This window comes from Xiphias gladius, chromosome 16 (assembly GCF_016859285.1).
Source record: "Xiphias gladius isolate SHS-SW01 ecotype Sanya breed wild chromosome 16, ASM1685928v1, whole genome shotgun sequence".
Taxonomy (NCBI): domain Eukaryota; kingdom Metazoa; phylum Chordata; class Actinopteri; order Istiophoriformes; family Xiphiidae; genus Xiphias; species Xiphias gladius.
The window spans coordinates 10,026,594-10,053,477 of NC_053415.1; the positions used below are offsets into that span (position 1 = coordinate 10,026,594).

The 26,884-nt window shown below is 39.7% G+C and overlaps 1 protein-coding gene across 1 annotated transcript in view; it reads right to left on the bottom strand.

Moving 5' to 3' along the window:
• The window catches only part of LOC120801269 (ephrin type-A receptor 6-like), a 156,034-nt gene that overhangs the window by 10,079 nt on the left and 119,071 nt on the right, over nt 1–26,884 (bottom strand). Inside the window, exons 6-11 of the mRNA XM_040148036.1 lie at nt 23,838–23,962; nt 22,537–22,699; nt 18,833–18,941; nt 6,849–6,919; nt 3,922–4,047; nt 3,159–3,344 (exon numbers count right to left, since the gene is read on the bottom strand). Of these exons, the coding sequence (XP_040003970.1) occupies nt 3,159–3,344; nt 3,922–4,047; nt 6,849–6,919; nt 18,833–18,941; nt 22,537–22,699; nt 23,838–23,962 (780 nt within the window). The remainder of the gene's footprint in view (nt 1–3,158; nt 3,345–3,921; nt 4,048–6,848; nt 6,920–18,832; nt 18,942–22,536; nt 22,700–23,837; nt 23,963–26,884) is intronic.

Here is a 26,884-nt window from a genome sequence, read left to right on the forward strand (position 1 = left end):
AACAATATATAGTTATGCAGTGCAGCGCCTGAACAAAAACAAACGCACCTGTTCACCAGAGTCTAATGTGTCACCTGTTGTTTCAGTGCAGGTATAGTAGTCAGTCATAGCACAATACTCTCCATAATTAGTCTCTGAAGAACAACAACAGATGGAAGGGAAGGAGGATGGAGAGACTGAGAGAAAGACAAACAGATAGGCGGGCGGACAGAGAGAGGATGCTCGGAATTGACGTCTTCCTATATAGGATACCCCACTGCCAGGCACAAATGGCTTCTGATTGTGTGATTTGGTGTGTGTGTGTGTGTATGTGTGTGTGCATAGTATTGGAGAGGCAACCGTTGGAAAAGGTTTGCTCTAACTTTCTTATCAATGCAAATGGCTTAAAACTGGCAATCCCGGGTATTTCTTATGCGAAATTCAATGAATATTGAATATCCTGAATATTTTTCATGCTTTTATGTTTTCATATTACATGTGATATAAAATATTGAAAACAACAAATTCCCAAATTCAAATATTCTTATAATATTAATAAATATATAATAAGTATGATTCTTCCTAATAGACGGTACTGTGACTCTGTCCACTTTTTTCTGAGTATCCTTTTCTGTGAATTTAAACCACATCTCAGCAAAAACGATGACAAAAGGGAGCTAGTGAACAGACTTTCAGTTAACTGTTTTGATCAAACTACTGTTTCCAAAATTAAAAAAAAAACACACTAATTTCACACTCTGCTATTAATAAGACGAAAATAATTTGTTCACGGGTTTATGAGGTTATTTTTTTCATGAGGTTAAATGGATTTAAAAGTTAAAGAACATACGAAGAAGGCCCGGATACAGCATTTTGACTGTGATGTCAGTAGCTTTGAAAGAGCTGTTATTCAGAAATAACGGACCTTTGAATGTCTATTCAGTGCAGCCACATAGTTGGCTCAAAATGTTTTTTCCTTTTACCATCAGATGTCTTTCCATAGAAACCTCAGTGTTGTGTGAGAAGACTTTTTTTTTCTCAATTGCTATAGAGATGGCAGACAATAAAGCCGCAGTTAAACCTATCAGTGGAAAATATCAGCAATTAGCAGATTTAACGATATAATAATGGCAGCATCGGCCTTTAAAAACCCTTATCAGGTCAATCCTTGTCAGTGGGGTCAGAGCCGAGGAGTGTCCTCTGGCTACATTCGGGGAGGGGATGAAGGTCCTCAGGGAACATATTTATATTCACTGCGATGTCTCAGTTTATACGTCCCCTTAAAAACAACCATATGCTGCGCTGGATGAGCCCCGTAAAATAGAGCTCATTAAAAAGATCATACTCACACACACACACACACACACACACACACACACACACACACACACACACACACACACACACACACACACGCACACACATCCTTGTACACCTATATTTAACCTAACCATCTCAACTGAATGCAACCATTACACTAACCCTAACCTAAATCTTATTCTAACCTGAACCCTACAACCAGGTCCTAACCCTCAAACATCCATCTAAACTTGTGGGATCCAGCATTTTGGTCCCCACAAACCTGTAGGACCTCACAAGTATAGTGGCCTCCCGATTTTCAGACCCCATGAATAAAGTAAAGCAAGCCCAAACACACACACACACACACACACACACACACACACACACACACACACACACACACACACACACACACACACACACACATAAACACACAAGCCTAAAACCAAGTCTCAACCCTCAAACAGCACTTTGAAGTTGTGAGTGAAATTTTCTATTGGGCTATGCAGGTCAAGCATGGGACTTGAGGTCTCAGGCGAAACAGCAGTAAATCTTTCTGAAAGGCTCACTGTCTTCTCTCCTTGAGACGCTGGGCAGTTGTCTGAGGTTATTTGGGGAAAACAGAGCCATTCTGATAAAAGTGAAGCAGCACTGCTGTAGTAGCCAAGGTCAAAGGAGATGGCTGCTTTTGCCTGCCTGGATGCCATAGATTGGGGTCTGCTAGAACCCATGGGCCTAGCCAGATAACGCTGACGTTATATTGAAGGCTACATGCAACGTGATCTGAACTAACACGTGTAAAAACATTTCCCTGGTTACAGCCAATAGACTAACTCCACATACTGTAGAGCCATTGAGTTTGACCATTTCTGGATGAAAGTATTTGCGACGTAATCTTTAGGGGTTAAAAAACTGAGCACAGGGGACTGAGCTTCATAATGGAGACGCATCATGCACATAAACTTGTATTGATAATTTCTCCCTTATCCTTGGCCAAGCTTCAATAAATATTTTCAGCATGAGACATCTCTGGCTCCTGAACACCCTCGCTGATGAAGCGACCAACAATCAGGAAAATCTCCACAACAGTGAGGAGCAGCCAAAATGTCCTCACAAGGATATCTTAGAACCAAAATTTCTCCACACAACCCTAGAGAGGCATATAGACACAGACACACCCTAGAGAGACATATAGACACAGACACACCCTAGAGAGACATATAGACACAGACACACACACACACACACACACACACACACACACACACACACACACACACACACACACACACATTGTGCATAATGCATGTTCCTACACAAAAATGGGGCATTTGAACTTACACAACCATGCATGCTGGCCGCTTACAGACAACATAAACATACACATGCACACACACATTTACATTTACTGTGGTTATGTAGAGGATAATGTTTAAAGGTGTTTTCTGTATTTTACCATTCAAACAACCAAAGGCATATACTTAGCCATCAGACTGTGATAAAGAGTCTGACTTGTAAAGAGATAGCAACTTCCGATGACCAAATTACATGTTTTTAAGCGAAACTGAATGTGAGTGCAGCATTTGGTGCCATTCAGGTCGTCACCAGACAAGAAAACTGCTGGGAATATTTTTGATAGAAAGACAGTGACTGAGTTAAGAATGTTTATATGGCACAAAGTTCTTTTCCTTGTCTGGAGTCCTGTATGGGAAAATGCAAAACATGGAGGACAGGAATGTACAGAAAAAGCAGTGGATTGGCTTTGAGTGGCCGGTAATACTGTACCTGTTGTTCACACAGCATCCAGCAAAAATTACCTTTGATACAAATCTCCAAAATCATCTCAGTTAAGCCACATCTCCCATAGTCCCTCTTACTTTTGGTGACCACACCCTCCAACCTGATGATGTTGGGGTGGTCAAACTGGCCCATGATCGATGCCTCACGCAAGAAGTCCCGCCTCTGACGCTCCACATAGCCTCCTTTCAGTGTCTTTATCGCCACAGCGATCTCCTTCTTCCCCGGTGTTCTCAGGCGACCACTGCACACCTCGCCAAACTCACCTGGAGTACAAACACACACACACGCACACACACACACACACACACACACACACACACACACACACACACACACACACACACACACACACACACACACACACACACACACACCAAAATCCACACCATCACCATGTGGCACCACAGTATGCCACCTGGGGGCAGTGTTGCAGTTCTCATTTAAAGTCCAGCATTAATACCTTGTCTGATTGGTTCAACTTAATAAAATTCTCCATTTCACCTTCTAAAAAAAGCCTTGAATCTATTCTTACACTTTCTATTGTTCTCTAAAGCTGTTAAAGCTTTAATATCCCGGCAGTCTGTGCACAAAAAATGACATTAAGACAATGGGAAATGGAAAAAGGAGTCCTCTTTAGTGTGTACAATGGAGAAGAGGGCGTTCACAGCAATTATATGTGTGGAATGAAAAGAGATCATCTCATATGGCACATTTAAAGCTATTGTTATTCTAACCAATATGAAAAGATCGTCCTCCGCCCACAGGTGAATGTTGCAAATCAGTGAAACACAAGTGGATCAGAAAGTAACTGTGTGTGTGCAGGCTTGAGTGTGTGAATACCGGCTCCGATCACCCTCTCGATGCGGATCCTGGATGGGTCGATCTCCTTGGTGAACTCGTGGACGGCCTGAGCAGGGTCCTCGTATGTATCAGGGTCTACATAGGTCTTTAACCCTGGGAAAGGGACTGTGGACAAAAAGACAGAATAACAGAGACAGTGTGTGGGAGTGCGTTGTTTCGTTTACGCTGTGTATACTATGACCAGGATGAAGGGGAAATTTACCTTAACTCAAATGAGGATTTTTTTAGACTCACACAAATTTTGAATTTAAATTAAAACAATATATAAAATGTTTTAAGGCTACTGCCAAGAAACTGCCACAGTACTGTTACTAATTTTACTGCTACAATTGTTATAACTTATTTCTACTACTTCTACTGCTGCTGCTGCTGCTGCTGCTATTGCTGCTATAGATACTGTCCAGCCAGGGTTACTTGCACCCCAGGAGACAATTCTGCAGTTACCTGGGGGTATGTGGAAAGATTGTGGAACTTATGATATGATTAAAAAATACACATATTTTGGCTTAGAAGTAACACACAGGATTACACACCTGTGTGGGGCTAATCTTTAGTATATTTAACGTCACAATTACCAACATCGTACCAGCTATGATAAGCCAACTGCACAGGACACACCTCCCACAAGCCTAATTATGTCGTACCACCGTAACATGTTGTGTTGTGATTGAGAGGGCATAAAAGCTAGAAAGTGAGCGAGCAGAGAAATCAATTTCCATAAGAACAATTTCCAGTTTTATGCAACTAATACTGCTAAATAAAATCCAGTTTAAAACAAATGTAAATGGACATATTTGGAACATAACGGGCGTCATCAGTGAAGGGGAGCTTGAGCTCATCCGATAGGGCTGTGGGGATATACATCAGACAAAAAACACTGAGAACCACTGTTCAACTATAAAACCCTACCCCAAAAATATATGTGAGATAAGCAAACAGAATAAAAAAAAAGCCTACTGTGCTCCATACAACTTAGATGTGTACAGCAGAAAGACATTCAAATGCATTTCTTCTTCTATTGTTTTTTTTTTCATATTGTGTCAACAGGGGGTGACAGGACATTACATAAAACAATACAACAGTGAGTTGATCTTCCTTTAGACAAAAATTGGTTTTAGACATGTAGAGACACATTTCCACACTACTAATGATTATGAGCTGACAGCCAGTTAGACGAACTACCCTGTCTGATTTTCAGTGTCTTCTCTCTAGTAGACCACAAGAGCAGAAGTGTTACCTCGCTCTGAGACTCACGCACATAGGCTTAACCAGACACACCAATAACTTGTTCCCCCTCGTTCTTTTGCCGCAAAAGAAGAGCATTTAGCCAGTCTTTTAACCGGGGTGAGGTTTCAGCCCTTTGCTAAGGCAAGCTTCCACCCCGCTGAAGGGTCCTCGGGCAACTCAGTGAATCTTTAACAGCCTGCTGCTGCTCTGGCGCTGACCCTGACCTCCCAGTTGGTGGGAGCTGTGTTTCTCCTTCAGGGATCGATATGGTATCACAAAACAGAACACAAGAGTTTTCAGTTGTCTCTTCTGCATGACCCAGCACCGGCAAAACCCAAAGGACCCTGTTCTCCTCTCAAAGCATCTGTTCAGCACCAAACTCTGGGCAAAGACTTGAGACAGACCACAGGAGACGGGGGTTTCGAAGACCAATACTTTATGAGTGACCACATACACACGCTTATAAAGGGTGTGTTTCTGTATCTTACATTTACAATTACTCATTTGGCAGTTGCTTTCATCCAACGAGACTTACAAGTGAGGCAACTTAGGTATCAGTGTTTTGCCCAAGGACAATTTACACGCAGAGAGAAGGAGCCAGGGATCGAACCTGTGATCAGAGGACAACCCGCTCTGTGGTACTTTGTTAGCTACTTTCAAAAACTATTTTGATGAATATGTCTTCTCTTACCTTTTCCTATCTGTTTCTGACTCTCTACCAAGGATCCAAATGTCCTCTAAAATATTTCTAATTTCTCACTGTCTTCTCCTCTCTTCCTCTGCCTCTCTACCTGGTTGCCCTCATCCTCATTTCTCTTTCCTTTGTGTTTCACCTCTTGCAATTTTCCATATACCTCGGCATAATGTTTGTCTTTCTGCGCACTTCGGAAAATCTTTCTTATTTTTTCACCTCACAGCTCTGATTTCACTTGGTCTTTTTCATGTCAGGAATGAAAAAGTTGGGTGTTAAAAGACCAAAGACAGGCAAAACAGACAAGAGAAAACAAGCAAACAAAAAAAGAACTCGTGTAGAACACGAGGAGGGGGAGAGAGAGAGATGAAGGTGCGTGGTGGTTTAAAGAATTTTACTCTGTTTATTCATCTGATGTCGTAATTCCTGAAACTGTCATACAAATACCATATTTGCGACTAGTCTTCTTGCCGGCATTTGTAACCATAGCAAGGCAGTATATTTGTATTCTGTTAACGCTCGTGGTGGGGTTTGTCACTCCTGTGCAAAATTCAAATATGCATAGGCACAGAAACACATGGGAAATGATCCCTACAGCAATACACTGTGCACGTTGAATGCACACAGAAGAGCAGGTGGCTAGCCTGTTAGCTGCTAACTGCGGCTCACAGAATCTCTTTCTTCTTGTCTCTGCCTTGTTTATTGGCAAAAACACACCACAGAACAAGTAAACCTGGCACTTTCTCACCAAATGGTTGGGCGTTCTGGCAAAAGTAAGGTTCAACTAACATTACGAAATGTTCCAAACAGATTTAAAATTCCATTAAAATTAGACTGAACAGACTTCCCCCACCATTATTACCATAAATATGGAAATTGATTGTCCTTGACTCAATCTTTTTGCAATGAGAAATTTGTGAAAATTCCAGTGAGAGAAAAAAAGCATCCAAAACAATAGAGAAGAGAGAGGTCGACTGATCTGAATTACCATGTCCATTCTGATAACTGGTCCTCCTTTTCTCCTCTGAGGTCATCTTGGCCTTAAAGTACCACTGACACCTGGAAAACACATAGAATGAATGACAGAGTTTAAGGGATCTTCCTCAAATGTGCAATATTACTATTTTATTGTGGGTTCCACTGTAGAAGGGGCCAGGAATTAATCTTTCTACAGGAAAGGGAGGTTAAATACAGGCCCCAATGTGTGTGTTTGTGTGTGTGAGATATGTTTTTGCAGTTAACAGGTGAAATTAAAGATTCTTTAGTAGAACTTATAGCCACTTATCTTTGTACACTTTTCACACTTTTGCACACACCTATTTGCAGATCATACGTAGTATTTTAACAACCTCACACTGAGAACATGCTAGTTTGCAGTTTGAAGCGGCACCTATGGCTTGCATCAACAGTTCCATGAACTGCTGAATGTGACAGCAATTCAAAGGTTCATATAGGTGCTATCGCGGGTTTCTGAGAGGTGATATGTGGAACAATACAGCAAAAAAGTTGGGAGAAAAAAAACAGACATGAACCAGATGCTAAGAGCAGAAAGAGAAAGAGGTACAGTAATATCTTAGATGCTAATTAGTCTATTTAAGATACAATCAACGACATTTTCATAGAAACACAGATCCATACGACCAGTTCATGAAAGCTTTAACATTTTTAATATAATGTAATATAATAAATAATATAATATAATACAGTATTATAAGGTTCACTGATCACTGGAACCTTTCTTTCAAAGAAAAATATTCATAGGCAATAACAGTCTGGCCTTGAGTTGGATTAGATGGTATGCTGATAAAATAATGAAGGTAGGTAGTGTGATTGGGCAGTTCTTTTCAGGAGCCAAACAAAATATAATGCACAGATACAGTACATGTGTGCAGACACATACACAGAGATTCAAAGTTCTTGACTCAATGAAAGAAAGGAGGGTCTGGGTCAATGACAAATATACATGAATCCACTTAACTTAAAGGAACAGACAATTAGAGAAAATAAAAATGTTGTTTTCTCAACACCCAGTTATAGAGGGGAGGAACTTTTGCATCTGCTAATGCAAAAACTCCCTCGTCCTCCTGTGTGTGCGAGTGCGTGTTTGTGTGAGAGTTTATCTGGGCGCTGAGAGACTGAGAGTCAGCCAGCGACTGATAAAAAGCTGCTGCCAAGAAAGTCTGAAAAACTGAGAGATTATATGACAGCATCTGCAAAAGACCACAGAAGAATTTATACAAATAGATGCTTGGATGCTATTCCAAAATTATAAAAAATGAAGAAAACACAATGTACCCTATCCAGACTCATGTTCATGGCAAAGTATAGTATATGGACATAAAATTGACTCACAGTTTAAACACATTACTGTCTAATCAAAGCAGTCAAAACATACCCCAACTGTTGAGTGTTGCATCCATAATATAATAAATAGAATCATGAATAAAATCATTACTGTCACTATTTGTATTATTATTAATATTAGTATTTAATGCGTAGCCCAATTTTCCTATATTGAGCAATTTCTATCAAAATTCCACCCCACGATTCAACAAAAACTGAAAAAAAGAAAGGAGAATATATAATATACACCGATCAGCCTCAACATTAAAACTAGATAGTGGTTTTAATGTTGTGGCTTATCGGTGTAGAAATCCAAACACTGACTGCTCATAGTGTTCCCGAAAGAGAAATACTGAACCACATGGAACAGTGACAGCAAGACCTAAAACACAACAAGTCCAAATACATGAATGACAAAGCAGGTCATTAAATGACTCATGTGACCATTCCAAAAGAGACCCGTGTGAGCTTTTCTGATCTGCCAACACTACGGTTAAGATTTGGTCTAATAGTCCTGCGATAAAAGGTCAAAAGCTAATGTTATGTCCCTCTTACATCTTGAGTAAAACAGTGCTGTAGTAAAATAATAGTACAATACTATAGTACAATAGTAGCGTGTTAATCCAGTGGACCATATGGAAGTCCTTGTGAGTGAAAATGAAGAAATAATTTCCTTCTCTCCAGTCACACCTCTATGATTTCCCTGCTACAATATGAGAACAGAGTTCTTCTTCAAACAGTTTAAAGCATCATGCCACAACAAAAATGAAATGAAATGGAGTTATAATTTCGACCTGTGGTCTCTCGTTTTCACAGTTTTCATTCCTGAAATGGCATTATCATGGTGACACTAGAACATCATTATGAACATAAAGGCCCATGTAAACAAAACAAAACACATGATTGGAAGCTTTTAATTCTTTCAGGTTGATCTAAAGGTTTTCACAGTTAGACAAGCACTAATACTAGGTTACAACTCAATCAGCTTTCATTGCATTTGCCTTTGAAACGCCTGCTGCAACCCCCAACAGTAGTAGTTAACTCTCAAAGGCTCTAAACCTCATCAACATTTGTAATGAAATACATATATAAATAAATACAAACTATATGCATGGTCAGATATCAGTTATGGTTAGAGGGTGAAAGTATTTTATAAAATCATTTTGGTAAAGTCACCTGTTAAGTCAAACATTGAGTCAAATGTTCAAATAATTGGCCTTTTTTCATTCAAACACTGTTACCTCTATGTTTAGTAATGGCTTAATTCAAACACGGAGGACTGCGATGCTCACAAGGGATTTGGTGCCTGGGGCCTGAGAGGTAGAGGTAGCACTGCTGGGGCGGAGTGCTGAGATGGATAATAATGATGAAGGAAGACAGGTGCTCCGAGCTCTTGCACAGGAGGTACAACTGATGAATTCTAAAACTTATTTTGCAGTAGAGGGCTTAATTAATGAGCACGAGGGATGCTCTCTCCCACTTCTCACACGTGGATCCCCTGATAAATTTTTCTCACATTTCATAATTTATTAGATAGAATATATAATTATGCTGCCTGTTTCATACGGTCCCACGGCACCAAACCACAGTTACAAATCACAAAACTTGAGATAGTGACTTTTGGTGTGAATTCCTGTTTGCTCACATGCCGTTTACGGTGCTTTTTTTGTGTGGTTTTTTTGTGGATTGCAATGCTGTCTGCAGCTGGCATGGAATAAAAAACAAACAAAAAATTAAAACACATTTTGTAGACTGACCTGACATGTAAAGAAAATTCTCGTCTTAAAAGTAGCTCATTCACAGTTTTTTTGGTGTAATAAACATAAGAGATGATAATTAAGTTTATCAATTTGCTACAGTGTTAACGAGATGGTGTTTAATTCAGGATTTAGCTGTGTTGGACGTGTGACAGAAATGTTAAGTGCTACCTCGACAGGCCGTTCTCTTCACGTTTAGGGACAAGTAAAGCTGGAATTTATTCAGACATGAGACTGACATGACAAATTGTCAGAACATTTACCTAATAAAGAGCATGTCTGAAAGGGACTTCAAAGGAGTGGCAGCAAGTGGAAGAGCAGAGCCCAGAGGCTTGACCCAAACCCCCAACAGAAACAGATATCTCTCATAGTCACACTGTCACTTCAGATGAGAATCCTCTCTTCACTGTCACTGCTCCAGACAAGTCCACCGCTTCCCCAGCCCTGCGCCTCAACACCACTGTGGTCTGGATGAGAGATGCTGTCTCCCTCCTGGAGAGCCGGTGGAGCTGAGGGACAGAGATCTGCAACTTGGGCCCACAGGACGTGATGGTATTGACATATTTATTGCTAGTTTGGTTCTGGTTTGGGTGTACAATATAAATATTACTATTAAACAGCAAATGTTACTATTAAGCATTATTTTCAATATTATAAGATGGATTCCAATTCAAATTCATAATCTGTTCCACTCGTCATCCTCCCCCGCACCCTCCAACTCCTACTATCCTGATACAACAACAGGCTACAGGAGAAATAATGATATTCATTGCGTCTACCTCAATTAATAATTAGCAGATAGAATAAATACACAGACATATTAAAAGAATACAGTACATTCTGTAGGAGACATGGTGTAAAGATGTCACTACCACAAGATCATATACTGTATAGCCCCCGCTAAACTTAAGCAGCATTTATGTACCTAAGAATGTGGTACAAATGACACTACACATTACATTACAATTATAACAACACGGTACCTCTTTCTTGGACCTTTCTATGGTGCAAAATACCTATAGTACAACGATGACATACTGCCTGAATCATAAAACAGATAAGTCGTGTCTAAACAAAAATAAACAACAAAATGGCACATTTCCAATCTGACCTTTTCATCGTCATCAGTGGTACGGTACAAGGGGTCGCTTCAGGAAGATACACATTTTGCTCACCACTTTGGAGGAGTACAGTGTATTATGTAACAAAACAAATATGAGAGGCCTATTTTCATCTCTGTGCACTCACTGTTCCACCACTAAACTCTGACTACCATCACTGTCTAACCTACACACCACAAATAATAGTGCACAGAAACAATGCAATAGAGTCTTTGATGGAAATACATCATAAAAAAGAATCCAAAAGTACAGAGGAAAACAAAAAACAAACACAAAATAGGAGGACTAATAATAGCACGGGTTAAACCTGTAACACTGAATCATGATGACTTTGTGCAATATGAGAAAGGTTGCATATAGTGCCAAAATCACAAATGATTAGTCAATCCTGCAACTCTGTAATCTGATGACATTTTTAGCCTCTTTTAGCAAACTTTTTTGGTTTAATGGCGTACATATTTACTGTATCATTGAGTCTGTGCTAGCCATTTCCAGCAAACAACTTCTGCTAAAACCCACTGTGCACTTCTAGTCAAGTGCCCCTCGGAATCACTAATGGGTAGGGCCTCTCTTTGCTCTCAAAACAGCCTGGGTTCTTCACGGCATGGAATCCACAAGATGTTTGAAACATTTCTTTGAGATTCACATAATTTCTGCAGATTTGTCAGCTGCACATCCATACTGCCAATCTCCCGTTCTACCACATCCCAAAGGTTTTAGTGGATTCAGATCTGGTGACTGGGGAGTCCACTGAAGTCCACTGAACTCACTGTCATGTTCACTGAAGCAGTTTGAGACGACTTTTACTTTGTGACATGTGCATTGTCATGCTGGAAGTAGCCATAGAAGATGGTAAATTGTGGCCATAGACCACCACCACCAGCCTGGACTGTTGACGCAAGACAGGTCGGGTCAATGGATTCATGTTGTTGACACCAAATTCTGACCCTACCATTTGCTGCCTTAGCAGAAATCCAGATTCATCAGACCAGGCTATGTTTTCCAGTCTTCAACTGTCCAGAGCCTGTGCCCACGGCAGCCTCAGATTCCTGTTCTTGGCTGACAGGAGTGGAACCTGACGTGGTCTTCTGGTGTTGTAGCCCATCTGCCTCAAGGTTCGACATGTTGTTCATTCTGACATGCTTTTCTGCTCACCAACAATCGTGCCACATTTAAAGTCACTGAGAACAGATTTTTTCCCCATTCTCATGTTTGATGTGAGAATTTGTTGAAAATCCAGACCTTTATCCGCATGAATTAATGCATTGCACTGCTGCGACATGATCAGCTGATTGGATAATAGCATGAATACGTAGGTGTACAGGTGTTGCTGATAAAAAGTTCAGCGACTGTATACTCATATTGGATAATTCTGCAGCACACAATTTATAACTTTACCAAACTACGCAGGTACTTTTCAGGAGTTGGAGGTGACCAGCAGAGAGTGGCAACAAAAACGAATATTTGGACTTACACTTGTCAGCTGGGCAGAAACACTTTAAATTAACGATAATGCTGATATGTGCCTGCACAGTGCCTCCAAATTCTTTATAGGCAAGTCTCGCGACTCGGCAGCCATCTTGGCAAAAGCCCCCAGGCAGTTATTTCCGGCTAACAAGACCAGGCCCCTATCTAAATGAATGGGGAGAGAGCCATAACTTCATTTTCAGTGGTCATCTGTATATAAAAACTGCATGTATAGAATCATTGCAACAACACGATCAGCTGGATATGTTTTCCATTCAGCTGTTATAAAGCAGACATTGGCTTTTGGGGGAGTCATGCAACCGCCGTCTTTGAAATTATGGACTTTTCTATTCAAAATGTCTCTTGTAACATCTCTGGTTGTAGGTAGCTGTTTGCTAAAAAGTTAGCCATAAAAACCTAAGCTGGAGATACAGTATGTCGGTGACTTGTGCCCCCTAGTGACAAAGTGTAATTAGCCACTGAATTAAATGTTTATTTTAATCGATTTTGGAGGTTTTGGATATGACTGTCTAGTTATTGTAATTTTCTTCTGTTTTATTACATAATAATGTACGTATGTCCTCTATAATACGTATGTCAATAAATATGATATCGGGGACTTACATGTGATCTGTTCTTCTAATTGCTGTAAACACAACATTGACATACTAAAACTTTAAAATTGGGAACATGTCAGCAAACTGTACACATCCAGCAGACAGAGAGCAACATAATCATTTGTTTGGAGAACTTGCCACAGTTCTTCTGCGGATTTAGGCTGTCTTGGTGTCTTCTGTCTTTTCATGTGATCCCAGACTTACTCCATGATGTTGAGATCAGGGTTCTGCAGAGGCCATACCATATGTTGCAGGACGAGTTCTTTATGACTCTGGCTGTATGTTAGGGCTTGTTGTCATGCTGCAGAGTGAATTTGGGACTGATCAGATACCTCCTTGATGGTATTGATGGATAAGAATCTACACATCTCTAGAGCCTCAAAGTGCAGAGTCAGGGGATCTGTGACTTCATCACCATGGGGGACACCTTTCTCATTACCCATGGCCATTTGAGCCATTGTTCATATAAAACTATTAAGTAGCACAGCTTTTAAATAAGTGAGATGTTGTAAATTTAAGAGTTTTTGATATTTTCTATTCATGTCTGGTTCTTCTGCATTTCCTGAGTTTGATCAGCATTCACATGAATTATACAGGAAATTTCTGTTTTTCTTAAAAAAATAAATTTCCTCTGTCTACAATGGGATGTGAAGCAAGGTTGCTGCCTCGATAACTGTCCTAATCAACAAAAACAACCTCCCTAAAATAGTAGAGAGTGCTGTATGGCCAAATAATTGCTTAAATGATGGGATAATACAGGCTTGCCATTGGATAAATTGGGAGTGAAAATGCCAGGACCTCACTATTCGAGAAAGTGTGTGTGTAAATGCTTGCTAGTATGAGTTGTAAGTTCATGTGATCACATGTGAGCCTCCTTCTTTTTGAAGATTTAACATAATCTGGGTTGCCAGATTAGAGCAGGTGTCAGAGGGCTATGGGCCGCAGGTTGCCAGATTGGGCATCAGCTAAGTGAAGTCTGTGGGATCCTGGACACTGATAGACAGAGCAGATAACATGGCAAGTAACACTGGCTGAGAGGACAAGAAGGGGATTTGGAAAGCTACTGTTGACCTCTGCTGATGGGGTCAAGCTGTTCATTAAAGAAATGGTGGCATGTGCCTTTATCAGTCTTTTCCAGTCCCATCCTCTGATCCTCTTCATCCGCCTATCCCTCTGTCTCACTGGCTTTCATGTTGAAAAGAGGTGGCACACACAGACACAGACACACACAAAGACAGCTATCACACACGAAGACCTTGGCTTCTTCCACTGCTCCCTAGGCTTTTGAGCATTGTTTCATGTACATAGTCACACACATATTCACACACACTTTTCAAACCCACACACACCTCAGTAAAACAGCCTTGCACAGAGCCTTATTTAAGGCATCAGAGTAATTCAAACCACTTGTTTTCGGCCCTAACATCACTCACAGCCACGTCACCATGGCACATCTCTCTGCTGCAGATGCTACGGAGGGCACAGGAGAAAGGAGGGACTAAAGAAAATGTGAAGTAGAAGAGAAATATATAAGAATTAAATATAAGAAAATGATTAGAAAAGAGTTGCAGTGATTAACAGACAATTCAAGGATGAAGAGTACACATACAGGAAAAATCTTCAGCCAGGCTACATCTGTGCACTTGTGACAGCTATGCTCTTGCAGAAGTTTTCACCCTTCAAATGTGGTATGAGCAAATGCAAAGGGATGTAAATTTAGGAAGCTTTTAGGGCAGCCAGGTGTTAAAACTCCTCGTACAGCAGGTCCTCTTATATCTTCACTCGTGTTGTACAACCTAACATCTATGAGAGCTATGTGACTGAAAGCTCTAATCTTTCTCATGCAGCTCAAGTACATTTCCAGCTTTTTCAAGCTAAAAGAGAGTGAAAGTCTCTCCTACACTGGGCAGATATGACAGACTGTGATAAAGTCAAAAACACTCCAAATACTGCTGCGACTGCTTTTAGCTGGATTCAGGTAAAAAAGGTTCTTCTTATGCAAGAATCTTTGCCTTGACTCTTGCACCTGGTGTATGTATGAGTTTTTAATAAATAAATAAGGAAAACAGAGACCCTGCTACATGAACTGAGATCACAACATAGAGGTAAGAAAAATTCTGTCAATCCCTTCTATAAAACTACAGCTTTCAACTTTTTTTGTGAAGGTAATGGACTTAAAATTCTTTGGACATAAGAATCAAGCCAACAATAAAGGCCTTCACTGTGAAATAGTGCACCTTGCCTGATACAACACTGATCTCATATCTTTGAAGTTCATTGCTCACTTGTGGAGATTCTATGGCAACTAGCACAGTTGAAATGAACATGTAGGAGTTTTAAGCCACAGTTCCTCCAAAGGGTGTGAGAGGCTGCCTTCAGAATAACTGAGGGTCACATTTATAAAAATGCAGGTTTGTGCTGAGTTCATTAAATGTGTGCCTCACGGAACCCAAACCTGGGATTGTATCAAACCTTATTCTATGACGAGAGCTCATTCAGGCCTGTACCGTTCTCTTGGTGTACACCACACATGCACTCGCCCACTTGTGGGGAATATGGTGAGGGATGACTCATCTGACCATGTCCCTTTTTTCCACATCTCTGTAGACCAGTGCCTGTGGTTTTTGCACCACCTAACTCTCAGATTTGCATTCATTTTGTACTGAGGGATTTATTCACTGCAAACCTGCTATTATATCCCTCTCTATGTAACTGTCGACAGTCTGTTCTTGCCGACACAGTCTGATCACGTCCTGCATTGACATTTTCAGTCACCTGAGAAACAGTTGCTCTTGTGTTTTCCCTTACATATCACACTAATGCTCGAGCATCACGGTCATCAAATGTGTGCCGTTGACCGCCATTTCCCATCCTATTTACTGATATCTTTCCCATAGATCTAAATGCAGATGTCACTTTAGTCTCTATTCCTATTGAAACGCTAGTCAGTTGAGTAGCCTCTGTGACTGACAAAGATCTAAGTTGACTGCTGATATGTGGAGTGTCCCTAACACAACAGGCAAACTGTGCTTCAGACGGACTTGACTGTATGTTTCATATCAACATGTCCTTGTGGAGCTGGTGGTGGAACAAGATGCAAAAGGCTTAGTAAATATTTCTGTCAGACTGTGTTGATGTGACTGAGAAAACTGAGAAAAAAGTGAGAAAAAAATTGTCCCTTAAATGATGCCTGCACTAATCTCAATAATGTTTCGTTCTTGCAGTAGAGTTTATCACCGAAAAATATTAAGATTAAAAAATTTACCAACTGAAAAAAGAGATATTGAAAGTGTGCTTGCTTGATTGACTGGAGTTTCAGACTATTGCATTCAGCTGTGAGGTTGCCACTTGCTCGTCTCCCAACCCATCTCTAATGAGGCTACACTGCTTATTTATGCAAGTGTACATTTTTTGCCTCTGCCAGTAGCCAAAATGATAAATGGTTTAGTAAACCCAAATACAATCTTCAAACTGTCCTTTCAGAAATCTAGGGATGATGGGACAAGCGCTATTGGCATATTTTCCAAAACTTTGTGTTTTACCAGAGATGGCACCAAAAGAGAAAGAATTGAAGCAACAGCATTGTGGACAGAGTCTGATCTGTTACTGATTGGATTTAATTTATTGTTTGTATTGTTTAATTTACATGGTCCCTTTTCATCCTGTGCACATGGTGATGCATAGTTCATGGTATTTAATAAGCTTTACCATATTTGAATGCTGAATATTTTTAATCAACTGATATGAACTTCTGTATTGTTGTTGTTTTATGCTCTTGAATTCAACCATACATTTGTATTATGTCTTAAGAGGTTATAACAATAATAATAGCTGCATTACTTACTACATTTAAACATAACCATGTAAATTGCTGTAGAAGTAACAAAATTTTTGTGAATAAGATGTGTATTATGAGAAACATTCCATGGATTTGTAGTGCTGAATATTTCTTTCTGTGCTTGTGAGCAGTTCCATATATTTTTTATTCAGTATCTCATGCTGAAATGTCCAATTATTTTGTTTTCAAACTTCACACTTCTAAAACAAAGTCTAATCTTTTTCTTGTCCCTATGTTGTTGATTTCTATCTTGCAGAGTCACACACCTACGCACACGTCGACAAACACAAAAACAGGCTGTGTGTGTGTGAGTCTATGTATATGTGTTTTTGAGCACATGTCTTCAGTGTGAGGGCAGACTCTTGCTCTGCCTGTCATTACTTCTCTGAATATTTCTGTGAATATGTGTGCTAGTGTGTTCACCTCCTCCATTATACAGTGTATGTCTGTGCACTTGTGTCTTGTAAAAAGAGTGACAAAGTCCACCTTGGGAGGAGGTTGGGGTGGATGCATGGGTCAACAAAACACAGGACCTTCAAACAAAAGATCAATGTTCATTTCTTTTGTGAGGCCGATAACCCGCATTATTCTTTCATCCACCACCTTTCCACAACCTTAACTGATTTTTTTATTATTGTAAACATGACAACGAAGGCCCACTTAACCTTATGAAGTACTTATTTTAACCCAAACCCTGATCTTTCCTAAATCTAACCAAGTAGTTTTTGTGCCGATAACTAACCAAACCATAAGGTTGAAAAAATTGCTGGAAGGGACAGGAAGTTGATGCACCAACCAAATAAGCCTTTTCCACAGCAGGAAAACCACAGGTTTAGGTATCAGGTCATTTGGGGCAAGTGGGTTGAGCAGAGAACAAGAAGTTCGCTTCTAAGGATGGTCAAGTGGGTTTTCAAAAAGTGAAAAGGTCCTCATCTTTAGTTAAAGATGCAGCCTGAATCTCATTCCATTTATAATGTGAGTTGGTCTTGCTCACACAAAAAGTGTATTTAGATGACTTGCAGTAACATCTTGGGGACATTCACATTCAGACCAACTAAGGCCCCACACATCCAAATAGATGTGGGTTATTCTGGCTTATTAGACCTCTTTTCTGTTTAAAGGTGGCCAAGCTAAGACAGAAATGACCTCAGGTTAACATAACTTCTCAAACTGCTTCGATTTATAAATCGCTCTGCCCTGACACCTGCAACAAAACTTAGAGAGTGAGTGAAAGAGATGTCAATCAAAACTGGTCTATACACCCACACAGTCCTGAGAGGAGGTCTAATCAGCCATATAAAAAAAATACCTGCGTAGATGTACTATATAGTGTAGCCCTTCAAATTAAATGAACAAATAGGTCATTTTTTCATCCATTCCCTTGAGAACAACACATAGTGTCTTGCACACAGATAATTGTATGATGAGATTGTTCACATTAACCATGAGTAAAAAAAAAAAAAATCACAACAAAGTCAGTCAAACCCTTAAATAAGTAAAAGTGACTGGAGCTAAAACATTGTGGATCACTATTTTTGGAATCAAGAAGCCAGTATTCAGTATTTCTCTCTGTTCTTGTCAGGATGTAGAAGCCTCTGTTTAGACCATTATGGGACATTACAGTAAAACTCAACTGACAGCCCAGTTTTGTCTCCTTATACTATTTGTACCAATATATAAGGAGTTGGCAACACTGACTGTTAAGTCGCTCTGTAAGTCAGTTAAGTTAAATGTCAGCTTAATATATTGGTAAGATGGTACATAAGCTCAACCATAAACAAAACCAAGCAGTGAAATATTCACTGTGCACAAAGGGAAGTTCATCTTACCTTCCAGTGATGAGGAGGAAGAGGGTGAGGATGACGAGAAGGGTAAAGCCACCAACTGCTGCTGTGACGATGACCAACACCTGGCCTTGATCCGAAGCCATGTCTGATGCTGAAGGTGGCGGAGGATGGGTGATGGTTGGATCGAAATTGGGATGACAGGAAGAGGATGTGAAAAAACAAGGCAAAGAAGAAAAAAGGCCAGAGGGTGGCGGGAAAAGGGAGAAGAGATAAATGATATGGGATGGAAAGACGATGAGTATGTATGAGAAGATGAATGTAAAGAGCAGGTAAGGATGATAGAAGCAGTGAGGAGACAAAACATTGAAATGTGATGGGAGATAGGATAAAGTAGGAGGAGAGAGAAGAATTTCATTCAACATCATCTTAAATATTCCTCTCCATCATTGCACCACACATAGACCATGTAGGGTCTCTTCTTAGGCAGATATTATGGAAAGAGGTTTGATCAGCTCTTTGTCATGCAAAAAACCCTCCGTCAGCTCTCGTACTGGAATGATTCATATGCCTGCTTCTGTTTAATTAATATTATTCATTCATGAAATTGTGATTTAGTCCATGATCATTTGGTTAAACTGGTCCCATTTGATATTCATAATTTTCCCTTTTCTGTGTCTTGTCACAAGGCTAACAAATCCCACATAATTGAAAGATGATTGCTATTACCGAACTTATTTCTATAATATTTTGTGCTTAATGAATGTAATTTGAAGATCAGGGTGTGTGGTCGCTGGCCCAATGAGTGAGGCTCATGTGCGTTTACATTGCACAGTATGTGGGTGCGTGTGAGTGTAAAGTTAAGAGCATATGTGTGTGGGGTGTGTCAAGAATGTGTGTGAATGTGTGTGTGTGTGTGTGTGTTTGGCTGGATAAAAGTAATTACAGATCAGTCAGGGGGAGGGAGAGTGAAAGTGGCAGTGGGCAGATCACACAAGACATTTCAGCTATCAGTTTCACGCACTCACACACTAACTAAGCAGATGTGTTGGACTGATGCTGTTGCAATGATGTGTGTGTGTGTTTGTGTTTGTGTATGTGTGTGGCGAAAGAGAGGGAAGGGTGGCAGAGGACAGGGTGAAGAATGCAAAGTGGGGGATGAAGAAATAAATTACAGAGGAGAGATAAAGACAAACAGGAGAGAGAGAGAGAGAGAGAGAAAGAGGCCGAAAGATACACAGACGGACGGAAAAACAATCGCATGAGTGTGACTGACAGACTGACAGAGAGGGGGAGCGCGACGGGCAAAATCTGCTTTCTCTTTCAGATAAAAGGCCAGACAGTACAAAGGCTTGGCCAAGCCATCTGATCCACAGATAAAGCAAAGCTCTGCAGCTTTGGAAGGGAGAGGGCCACTGTGAAGCCAAATCACCCCTCAACAATACCTGACCTGTCAAAAAAGGGCAGCTGGACCTTTGTATTTTATGAGTAGACTTGCAATAAATCTACTACTCACACATTCTAAAAAACCATTGATTCCAAATACGCTGAACATCTAGGCTGTATTGTCAGGCTCCCTTGGTGATTGTGTTCAATTTTTTGATTGCCATTGTTACTGATATCCTGACCTTTCAGGCGTTTAGGGTTTGTTAACGCAACCCATACGAAATACACACTGAAGAGAATATCCACGACTATGAGATCAAATATTAATGAACAAAAATGAAGTTGCAGTGCATTTTAGCACATCAGTTAACAATGAAATCAGTTGTGATCAAAGATATACAAGGGTTCCTAATCTTCATTTACTACCAAAATTTAGAATTGTTTTATATACAGGAAATTATTAACCTGACTGTGAAAATGGCACATTTTGCATTAAAAGAACTCCGGATTGAAATATGTAACATCTACATACAGTCCATTAAAATCACTAAATATATTTTCCTGTAAAAAAATCAATGTGAAACATTTTAGCGGCCAACTAAGTGTCTGCTAAAAAAACACTACCTGCAACTTTCTCCTGCTGGACATATGACAGTTTGTGATGATAACGAGCTCTCTAAGTGTGTTTTTTTTAATTGAAGCTGGAAATTAGGTTTGTACTGAAAATATAGTTAACGAAGCTATAATTGCTCAACACCAGAGCTAGTACCGCTGTAGAAAAGCTACCACTGAAAGTACTTCAGCTAAGCTAATGATACTTTAAACTTCAACTATAGTGCAGTCAATTAGAAAATGTTTCAAGCAAAATCCAGAAACACCTTATAATGTAACAACAATAAGAAGACATTAAATTAATAAATTAAGAATCAATAAAAGGGACTATGCTGATATTTTTCCATATTTTAACCCATAGCAATCACAAATATTTCACCTTATTTCCAAACACTTTCCAATCATAGTCTCTAAGCTATGATCTTAAAAAATCCAATCAGGAAGCAAGCAGAATGAGCAAACAGGAGCTGTGAAAAGGATGCTGTTACTTTGGTAGATTCTTCCAAAACGTGGCTGTTCAGCAGTCAAATATTAAGTGCTGGAGGTGACAGCTTCTCGCTTCAGCACCATATTGCACGTATTTTTGCATATAAAATCAATCTACACTTTTAACTGTATTAACAGGCTAGTCCATGGTATACCTTTGGAGGGTCTCAAATAAACTTTCGAATATTATATAGTAAATACAAATTGTTTTCACGCTACGGTAAAGTGAAGCCACAAGTTGTCTGCAGTGTAAGAATAACACATTCTGAAATCAAAAAGGACTATAGTATGGGCTAGAAAAGGATCTGGAGTAATGTACATGATGTTGTGATAAGATGAAGACTGCAAATTGTACTTCCAACACCCACATTTCCTGCACGTTGCAATTGTGCAATTGAGTTCTATTTACTTTGATTAAGTTTAAAATGGAGGTGGGCTGTGTTAGTGTTTGTGATTTTGTTGCTGCACATGTTAATGTCCCTTCCTGGACATATTTTCCAGGATCTTTTAAAAAAAGTTGCCAGTTGAAATCCCAGGTTTATTATTTGCTTTTGTGCCTTTGACACAGGCTGCCCTGTTGCTGCTCCAGGAAATGTGATTTTCACCTGACCCTGAGCTGCTGCTTGCAGTTAGCATCTTCTGTCTGTGACGTACACATAAACAACAAAATATTAAACATACATGTTAATAATGTTTAGGACATTTAATTGATTTAATTGACTTGACTGTTAATTCCCTTGCACCTAAAGGAAAGGTTAAAGCTGAAACTCTGGTGTGAGATTTCACCTCACTTACTCAATTTAAATGATTGATATTGTCATTCAAAAGGTCAAGCAAGGGCTTAAATGTTCTTGATACAGCCCATCAGTTTGTTGATAGATTTTGAGACTACTAGAGCTCTGTTCATACAAAGTGCACTGATAATGGATGTCTGACACTTTTTCACCACTCTCAGCCCAATCTGACACTAAGAGTAAGATGTTTTCTTTGCTGATGACACATGATTTTTGCATACTTCACTGCCGTGCAGAAAAAAAACCCCTAACATCAACCTAACGATCTTAGCCCCAAACCCAAAGTCCTGATCTCAGTCTAGATGTTTGGCAGGAGTGAGGAGCAGCAACACGCTTTGGAGGATTCTCCTCATCTTGTTTTTTTGCTCTAAAAAACACTGTCATGAGCAGAAAAACAAATACACACATTCACACAAAGACAGATGTCTCCCTCCACACAGACAAGTGCTGCAGATGGTCTCAGGTACTTACAGTCTCCTGTAGTTTTGTATTCATATTTAGGTGAGTAGGAACTGTATCCAGCTGGCGTTCGGGTACGTACACTGAAGACGTACCAAGTGGCTGGTTTTAAACCTGAAATGATCACACTGGGAGCCTTCGTGCGCGTGGACGAGTAGCTCAGCTGCTCGTGTTCCTGTAATAGGTTGGAAGATGATCAAAATGATCGTAGCAATACAGAACAGGTTTTGACCAAAAACGATCTACTAACTGACGGGGTGCACTCCATCTTTCCTCCAATTTGCACTCACGATTTTGGCTATAATATAACTGCTCAATCTCTTTCATTATGGCAGCTGGTGCTTGCACAACCAAGAATTAGGACTGCCTTCTAGCCACATTCTGGAGGGGGAGCTCAAAATCAAACTTGATCGCTTTAGTTAACAAAAACCCAGGCAACAGAGAAGTTTTCTTTTTTCTGGAAAACATTCTATTGAGCTACCAGTTACTGAAGTTATACTGCATTGATATGACTGTAATTTTTTAAATAATGTTGTACACATAATTATGCAGAGACAGCATAAATTAATGGTCTATTCAGCTTAAAAAAGGGTTATTATCTGTCCTTGGAAGCATATTTGGAGTGCTTTATAATTATATACTGGATACTATAGACCAGTGGTTCTCAAACTGGGTGGAAAGCCCTTTTGGGGTGGCTTAGAGCCACTGCAGGGGGGTGTGGATGACCTCGGGAAAAATATGGAGTGAAAGTTAGTTGAACGAATTGAATTAAATTGGAGACCTCCACAATACGTTCCTTATTTGTGTGCACAAGCAATCTCCATTTATACTGAGGTCAAAATCATAAGCTTACTTTTTGACCCACTACTTCCCTTTATTTAGACAGCATAATGGACAACATGATAGCAGGATATAATCCCAGGTCAAGAGAGTTTTATATGACTGTTTAATCTACATCACTGTGCGAGGATGTCAAGTTAGTAAGGACCGTGAAAATCTTTTTCCTGTTTCCTGTTTAACCACAAAGACCTAGAACGATCCGTTCTAGGTCTTTGAGTTTGAATTAATGAGAGCTCATTAATTCATCTGGTTTATAAATGAGGAAACGATAAATTAAGCACTTTTTTAAGATTTTACACACCTGCATTATTTTTTTTTTTTTTCTTGAAATCTCAACATCCTGGCTAAATTCCATGCTATAAATAGTCTTTGATCTGAACGAGAATTGTTGTTTGGTCAGCCAAAATATGGGTCTACACCTTACTGCCATCCAATTTAAGACTGGACCTGGACATAAGCAGGAGTCACCGTACCTTCTCATAATATTTGATCTCATAGTCGAGGATGGGCAGTGTTGTCTGTTCGGGTTGCTGCCAGGAGAGAGCGATGCTGTTGGGAGAGGCCCAGTCCTTCTTCATTGCCCCAACCACAGATGGACCTGGTTTGAAAACACAACATACAGAAGTCAGCTTCAGTGTCTTGACTCGAGCCACGTGAATTAATTCCTCTAGCTCCAGCTTTAGTGATTGCATTAAATAAAATTCACGAGGTTACATGTTGACACCAGATGTCTTTGTACACAATTGGCCTTTAAGTGCATAAAAGTCTGAAAAGCATTGAGTATCAAGAATCAGCTGCAAAACTGAATATGATTCACAAGCTCACATTTCACATGAATACACCATTCTCCGCCAATCAATGTGTAACTGTTTCAACAGACTATAATTAAAGAAATAATTACAAAACACTTATTTTTGTGGCCGGTACAATATATTTTGGGGTCCGCTTAATACTATATATGAAAAAAATAATTAATAAAATGTGTGCAAATTTTTGAAGTGTGTGCCTGATGCTTGATGGCAAATTTATGTGTTTTCTTAAGATGTATTTAGTTGAATGAAAAGTTTATTTAAAATTCTAGAACGGATCATACAATGTTCAAATATGGAAAAAATGCTTACATTTCATAAAGCAAATGTGCACAAAGTTATAAGCAAGATCCCGACGTAGAACTTTTCACGTTTGCGTACTGTTTCGTTATTGTCCAATATGTTCATGACCAAATACCTGTAAATGACACTCCTGTCAGCCTCAGGGATAGTTTTTGCGCCAATTAACAAGTGTTAGTGCGCTAACATGCCAAACTAAGATGATGATCATATTCAACATTAACTGCTAAACATCAACATGGTAGCCTTCTTAGCTCAGTGCATGCTGATGTTACCATTTAGCTGCCATTTAGCTGGTTCACCCCAGTGAGCAGTCGGTTTTGATAAGAATGTGCACTAAATACAGAGTGAGTTTTTTTTTCTATGGTACAGCTGACAGCTGACAACGCATGTGTGTGTGTGTGTGTGTGTGTGTGTGTGTATGCATAAACACTCACATTCATGAAACACACACAGTAGATCAACACCTGCCCACCTTGTCAGCAATAATTATCACACATCCATGCTCACACTCAATTATTCTATTTCAAAATCACTGAGAAAAGCATTCACACTGCTCCTTCATAGCACCATCCAGATTTAATTGAAAATAAGTTGCGTGAGCTATCTTTTCTTGGACCGAATTGCATTAGCTTTACTCAGGGAATTTCTGCAGGGTAAATAATTGCGCCAAGAGAGTTCCCAAGAGAGGTCAGCAGATGTAACTGCCATGAGAGTCATTATTATTTATTATATCATATAATGTTACAGAGCTGACTCATTATGTGGCTATAAAATGTTGGCCTGCCTTTCTCATGTGTATTCAGAGTGAAACGGTAGCATTGACTGCAGACTAGTGTTTTTATTTTGTCATTTATTCTTCAGTACTGTGCCTGGCGAAGCTGTTTGCAGTTCCTACTTCGACTGAGGCTGGGTTTTAGGGGATAGAAGCTTTGTGTGCAGGGAAAAGCTGAGGGATCAGGTACTGGGGCTCTGGGTTTGGGTGTCAGGGTATTAAGGTGGTTAGGGTTAGGGGTCTGGTATAAGATGAGATGAGAGACTTGGCTGCATGGGGTTTGAGCTTGTTAGCCAAGTGCTGAGAGACCTACTGCTACTAATCTAATAGAAGGAGCTGAAAGTGAACGTCTCTGTTCCCTTCATCCCACATGTATTTGTTCTCTCTTTTCCTCACCACCTGTCTTTTTTTGACCGTTCACTCTCCATCTGTTGTTGGCTTTATCTCTTTATGTTCTCATACATGTTTTTATGTTTAAACTTGCTCCTTCCTTTTCAACAAATTTCCAAATTTCCGTTTCCAATCAGTGTGGGTAGAAATTAAGTATCTGTATATTAGGGAGTAGGAACACATATATGTTTTTGAACTGAAAGGGGATGGGAGACAGAGTGTGTTGGTGTTCTCAAAAATGAAAGATGCACTTTTGTACTGACCAGGTTGAGTTTTCATTCTTTTTAAATATGGAGAAAAAAATCTTTTTGACAAAAGTTCAATATCAGGATTCTGTCCTTCAAATCCACTCTCACATGCAACGTGCATGTACATGAAAACAGGGTTTAGCAGAAAAAGAGCAGATACGCTCAGACTCTGTGGATGAAGGTTATGTTACAAAGAGGTTAGTATGCAAAAAACAAATTTCAGTTGCCTCCCATGGTGCTGTGATTCTGAAAGAATAGAAATAAAATTCAAATCATCTTGAGTGGCTTTTTGATTGTATTTTAATGTACTCTTTTATACTCTAAAGCTCACGGTAACCGTGATTAGAAATGACTCAAACCTGCAGTTAATCAAGACCTACAACTCAGGTCAGTAATTTTAACTGGATCAAAACTTAGTGACCAATGAAATAGGGCTGTAAGGGTGAGGTGTACTGTGCAGCATTTAGTATACAGCAACAATCATTTTTACATCAAATGCATTTTAATGCTTGGCTTCTCCTTAATAACTGACACCTTAATAGCCATTTAAAATTTTGTAGGTTGTCTGAAATGTTAGCGAAAAAAGAACAACGTAATATCATGCGTGAGTGAAAACAGCTAATAATATTAGCATAATCAGCAAGCTCAAAGGGCATAGTGTGTGTGTGTATGCATACACGTTGGGGTTTATGTATGGAGCAGCTGGAGTAGAAAATAAAACCTTGCTTTTGCAGCAACACAATAAGTCAATGCTACTGACATCTTATTAGGAGTTAATATTACATATAACCTTACATATGACCATTTTATTCAGAGCATGCTCATATACTCTGCTCCTTCTGTCCTCAGTGTTAAAGGAAATGACATCTAAGGGGGATTTTATCTGATCTAACTCTGTCTAATGAACCACTTTTTTGAAGCTATGACATTGCATGGTTTCTTGTGCCACTTTTGCCAGCTTGGTACAACAGGAGCAGCAGAGTGGTGTGGTTTGTGGA